The sequence below is a fragment of the Muntiacus reevesi genome, chromosome 9, assembly GCF_963930625.1.
Source record: "Muntiacus reevesi chromosome 9, mMunRee1.1, whole genome shotgun sequence".
NCBI lineage: Eukaryota > Metazoa > Chordata > Mammalia > Artiodactyla > Cervidae > Muntiacus > Muntiacus reevesi.
Window position 1 is genome coordinate 54,385,333 of NC_089257.1, and position 5,605 is coordinate 54,390,937.

The window sequence follows — 5,605 nt, forward strand, 5'->3', positions numbered from 1 at the left end:
CTGTGCATGCTTCCTGCGGTCTGAATCCGACACCCCGCTTGGGCACAGAATCATCACCTCTGCTGCGCATTATCCCTGAAATTCTCTTGGACGGGGGTCTATGGTCAAATCTAGGGGAGTCAGGGTTCCCTGTAATGCTGGATTCTATTCTACAGGGTAGCACGGCTGGGGATGGAGTGGGACGCGTGCCTGTTCAAAATCCTTGAAAGCAAACAGGTAAAGTTAACTGTGACGTCAAATTGTCCTCAAAATCCAACTTACTTTTCTGTGTTTTTCATTCGTCCTCACCAACCCCCCTCTGTGCCCCCCTCCCACGCCCGCCATCAATGACCTCAATGCAAATACAAGTGGGGTGGTACTTCTGGATGCTCCATGTTCCGGACGCAAGTGGTGACACAATCCTTCTGGGGCTCACATCCTTCTCCTCATTGGTTGCTCGGAGCTTCTGGAATCCCCCTAGACCACAGCAGCGGGAATAAAAGCAGCTGCTGGTGCTGGGAGGATTCAGAGGCATTCAAGTGTCTCCACCACTTCTGCCAGAGTGCAGTCGCCTGCCGCCAAAGCTACTGCTGCTGCTCCTTCCTCTGCTCCCGCCACCTGGTGCCGGCTGTCAGGTAAGCCCGGAGATTCCTGCTTAGCTGGGATTCTGTTTCTCTTTCTCCCCTTGCTTCCCTCCCTCTCTCCAGTACTTTTTCTTAGCGGATCTCTTCCTGTCTCAACGGCTCTGTCCACTCCTGTCCAAGTCTCTTCACACAAGCTGAGTTACTCTGCAAGACTCCTTCCACAGGTAACACTGGATGGTCTCAGTTTGCAAACTCTCTTCTTCACTCTTTTCGTGCCTAGGAGGGCTCCAGTCTCTTTCCCGCGGCTCATGTGCTTAGGTCAGTCTGGGATGCTGGAGCTCCCGGGTACTGCAGGCTGATCCTGATGCAGGAATAGCTTTGTGCGGCCAGTGCTGTCACGGGTCACATCTCATGCCTAGCAGACCGGGGGAAATGTGTTTGGAACCCAGGACAGTGCAGGCAGGTGGGAAACAGGCACAGTGACTGAAGGGCAGACAGTCATTAAATGAAAGCCCCTGTTGTGGGTTCTGGGAACTTTTCCCCCAGTTTCCATCCTGGGTCCCAATTTGAGGCTCTGCCAACTTGCTTCTTACAGGGTCCTCTTTGCAAAAGTGTGGCGTGACTGACTGGTAGAATTTAGTTCTTTAGTTTCTCAAGGATTCCAACTATAGTGATAAGTCCTCTCTAACCCCCTCCTCCAATCAGGTAGGAGGGAAAGCCCAGCACTGGGATGACAGCTTTGAGTTGTACAAGGGGAAAAGCTGTGGTGACAGGTACAGACAGACCCAGTCTGTCTCTCAGGAGTCCTGGCCAACAGGTTGTATGTGAGAGTGTGTGGGGTGCTGGGGAGGGGGCGATGTTCAGAAATTTCCTCACCCAGTTCTCCCGGAAGGTTTCTTTTTCTAAACCAAGCATCCTACAGGCTTACTGGATCATCCAGAAGTCTACTATGCCAAGGAGGTGAAGGGGAGTGAAATGACCAGCCTGAAGCCACGATGCAAGGGAATTAGAGGCACAGGCAGAAGTGGAGCCCAGATCAGTGGGCTCAGGGAATTTGGACCTGCTACAGGTGGTGCCATTATTCTTCCCTTACAGAGAGGTGTCATGGGATTCTGGAAGTTCCCCCCATTCTTGGTCCTCGGCATCCTGGTCTTGTACCAGGCAGGCATGTATCACGCAGCACCACTCAGGTAAGAAAGCCCTGCTAGGGTTCTCTCACCTCTCCTGGCCCCTGGTTCATAAAATTCTGTGTTCCCAGTTGTACCATGCTATATCTGGCTTTCATGGAGGGGTTGGTAATGTATGAATGTAAACTATATATAAATTTATCATTTTTATGAGGCAAAGATATGTAGCACACAGTTTACAAATAGACATAAGACAATACATTACATTCTTATTGTAAATTTCATATAACTTATTTCTTTTTACCAAATATTTGTATCTTTAGGAAATCTACTTATTATTTTAACCATAATTTGAGAAACGGATCGCATCCTAATCTGCTAATTATTTTGCTAACAAATTTGTTATTTAGATGTATGGGACCTATACATGTAATTTCTCACCTTCATTTTAGAATACACTAAATGGAAACCATTTTCAGATTTAAACTACCATTATCATTTAATTTTTAATAATGGCTGTATTTAACACTAAGTTCATAAAATTCCTGAAAATCTAACCATTAGTTTTCCCAAGCCCAGATAATTTACTAGAGGTTTGGAGCAAACCACTCCTTTGAGGTCACACCAGAGTCTAAATTCTGGAAAAGCAGCATTTTTGGATGGATTACTGGCCTCTTGCCCTCTCCATTGAGAGATGGGGCAGTCACATCCTCAGGGGAAGTCGAAGAAACCAGGAAACCTAGCAGCTTATCCTAGATGTGGGGGTATTGGGTGGGGGGCTCAGAGCTGGTGTTGGGCTTGCTTCCCCTCTCTAGGTCTGTCTTTGATGGTCGTTTTGATCCTGCTACCCTTGATGAGGAGGAATCACGCCTCCTACTGTCTGCGATGGTGAATGACTACGAGCAGATGAGGGCTCGGGAGTCGGAGAAGGCTCAGAAGACCGAGGGCTCCCGGTGAGATGCCCTGCCCCATCCAGCACAGGGCATCCTCTCCCTCCTGTCCTGCCCAGAAAGGCATATCCTGGAGCCACCTTTGGGGTTTCTGACACCCCTAAAAATGTCTATGGGGAGTGATTGTGACCCTTTCTCCAATGGCCTGTGATATTCTGCTGTTATGACCATTTCTAGCAGAAATACTTAAGGTTTATTGGTGCCTCTCAGAGTAGTAATTTTCCATGATGATTCTGTGGGGCAGCACCTACTATCAGTAACAGGCCTTTCCTTTTTCTCTATCCTGAAAATCAGCATCCAGAAGAGAGCCTGCAACACTGCCACCTGCATGACCCATCGCCTGGCAGGCTGGCTGAGCAGATCTGGGAGTATGGTGAGGAGCAACTTGTTGCCGACGAAGATGGGTTTCAAGATCTTCAATGGGCCCCGCAGGAACTACTGGTTTTAAGCAGTGAAATGATTCTCAGAATAAGGTGTCTGCTCTTTGTACTATTAGATGGGAGGATAACTGACTGGGTACTTCAGGGTGCAGTCCACACTCTAACCCTTAATGGATTCATATGGGTGAAAAATCCACAGGGGAAGGGGCCCACACCAGTGTCTGGAGAAAGAACATAGAGTCCCAACAGCTGAAAACCCTAAAACTTGGGTTCATTTTTCTCTATTTTTTCAGTCTTTTCTTGTGACACTGAGATCCTCTGCCAGGAAATATTGATTGTGTTTATTTAAAACATGGTTCTCTGGATTATAACTGTGACTATTCTAGCATTTGAGTTTGAAAGGCAATTATTTTCTCCTTTTAGAGTATGCCCTACTATGTCACGTACATCTGAATTCAGAGTATAGACTTGGGTTCAATCTGTCTGTCTCTCCCCTACTAACCATATGATTATGGTCCTGACCCACTCTGAGCCTCAGCTTTCATCTAACTTGAATGCAACAACAGTATTATCAATATAAAAAAATAATTGTGATAATACATGACAGAAGCCTCTTAACTAATAAGTAATATTTGTTACATTTTTCCCCCTTCCAGGTCACCAGGAAGTTGAACTCTACTTTTAGTTTGCATGAAGGCACCTTACAAAAAAAGAAAATAGCATGGAAGATATCCATGTATGCATGCTTCTCGATATTGAAAACACTCTTCTTTCCCTTGAAATAAACTAAATGCAGAATAAAATAATTGCAGTTGTCTAGTGTGCATCTTTTTTTATATCAATGTATTTGATTCTGTATTCAATAAATATGATACATATCTCATTGGCTTATCTGGTAGCAAATCTGGGCCCTGTCAGCCAACCTGTCAGCTATTCTGCTAAACCCCGGGGGCACATGAGGTCACTGCCTTCTGGGTGTCTGGGGGTGCATAGTAATGCTGAGCCTCAGTGGAACTCTTTGTTTAAAGAAATGTTCTCATTTGTACACTTCATCAAGATAAAAAATATATTTTCAATACACTTAACAGGAGTGATGCTGTTTTTCCCAAAGAACCTCAGAGACCTGTGAACAGTTTGTGACCAGGCTGGCTCAAATGAAGCAATGATACCCTGCTTGGGGGTATGCTCAGTGTCTAGTGGTACACCCTCATTGGAATTAGAATACTCTGCATCTCAAGGAGATATTCACATTTATTTTCAGAGAGTGCCCTAGTACCCTGCCCCAGGAGTTACCCGTTCTCTTCTTCCTGACTCAGGTTTGTCCTTACTCATCCCTGTCTTCCCTCCCACCAGCACCCCTTCATTCACTTCATAGCCTGCAAAGCCCTTAAGAATAAGGGCTCACAGTTTACAAGGGGATCACAGACTGACAGACCTGGAAAGACCATCAGATACCATCTAATCCAACTTTTTACTTGGATATGCAGAGAAGAAAAGCGTGTTGCTCAAGGTCCTGCATTAAGTTTAACAGAGAGACATTCTTATATTTAACAAATAATAATTGTGTCTGTTATATGCTTAATACTATTTGAACTTCAGGAACAGAGCAATGAATGAAACAGATAAAAACCCTTGCATTCACAGAGCTTATATTCTAACGGGGGCAGGGGAGATTTAGGTGAAACATGCTCTAGAATCGGAGATACTTAGTATCGGAAGGAATATGGGATGTCATAGAATGTAAAGGCTTATTCCATATAGAATTTTCACAGCATCAACATCCCTAGCATCTGTTGGAAATGCTGGTGACAAGCTGTTAACTATAACTTTCAAGGTTACTGGGGAAGCCAATTCTACTGGTGGGCAGTCAGTTAAGTGGGATTCTTTAGTTGGAAAAATCATCCCCTCTTACCCAATTGACTATTATTTCTTCAGAAGCACACAGAATTATGACTCTTGCTTCTATTCAGTCTGTACTCAGCTCAGCAGCCCAGCGTTAGCTGCAAAGGTAGATCAGACCATGTCTCCCTTTGGTATAGCATACTCCATTGAGTCCCCATCTCACAGAGTAGAGACCTGGGACATTGCAATGGTTTATAAGGCTTAAGTTCATCTGTCCTTCCTCTCCCCTCACCAACAGTCTCAATACCACCTAGTCTCACTTCCTACTTCTCCCTCGCACTAGCCTTCTTATGACTCCTCGTTTTATATCCATCAGCAACAATCCCCTCAAGTGTTTGCACCTGCTGGTACCTCTCTGCAGAATGCTCTTACCCCGTGGCCCTAACTCCTCCGGATATTTATTCAAATATCACCTATCCTGGCTATCTTTTCTGATATTGTCCCTCACCTGCCAGCCCACCCTAACTCTCTTTGCCTCTTTCTTTTTACTTCTTTACTACTTATTACCTACTATCACAACATGTATTTTATTTAGCTAACTTAATATGTATATTCCATTCTTTGTAAACAATTTAAGTTCCACCTATATAGGAATATGGCTATTTCATTAACTGCTGAATCTGATACTCACTGAACAGTATGCCTGGCACAAAGGCAGCATTCAGTAAATATTTGTTAAATGA

At 44.8% G+C, this 5,605-nt stretch overlaps 1 protein-coding gene across 2 annotated transcripts; it reads left to right on the forward strand.

Annotated features, from left to right (window-relative positions):
• Window positions 1-513: 513 nt before the first annotated feature.
• CALCB (calcitonin related polypeptide beta) lies at window positions 514-3,826 on the forward strand. Of its 2 annotated transcripts, none has more exons than XM_065944802.1 (5): window positions 514-614; window positions 1,659-1,753; window positions 2,506-2,643; window positions 2,904-3,113; window positions 3,677-3,826. In XM_065944802.1, exons 2-5 carry the CDS (start codon window positions 1,668-1,670, stop codon window positions 3,690-3,692), a joined length of 450 nt encoding a protein of 149 aa, XP_065800874.1. In that variant the 5' UTR covers window positions 514-614; window positions 1,659-1,667; the 3' UTR covers window positions 3,693-3,826. The 2 variants fall into 2 exon arrangements, with proteins under 2 accessions (XP_065800874.1, XP_065800875.1); XM_065944803.1 differs by having other exon boundaries at window positions 2,935-3,113.
• The last annotated feature ends 1,779 nt before the right edge of the window (window positions 3,827-5,605 follow it).

Excerpts from the sequence above, each read along its gene's own strand:
- CALCB (XM_065944802.1), top strand. The coding sequence starts at position 1,668 with ATGGGATTCTGGAAGTTCCCCCCATTCTTGGTCCTCGGCATCCTGGTC. Across the intron at positions 1,754-2,505 it reads TATCACGCAGCACCACTCAG|GTCTGTCTTTGATGGTCGTT; the intron begins GTAAGAAAGCCC and ends TCCCCTCTCTAG. Across the intron at positions 2,644-2,903 it reads CAGAAGACCGAGGGCTCCCG|GCCTTTCCTTTTTCTCTATC; the intron begins GTGAGATGCCCT and ends TATCAGTAACAG.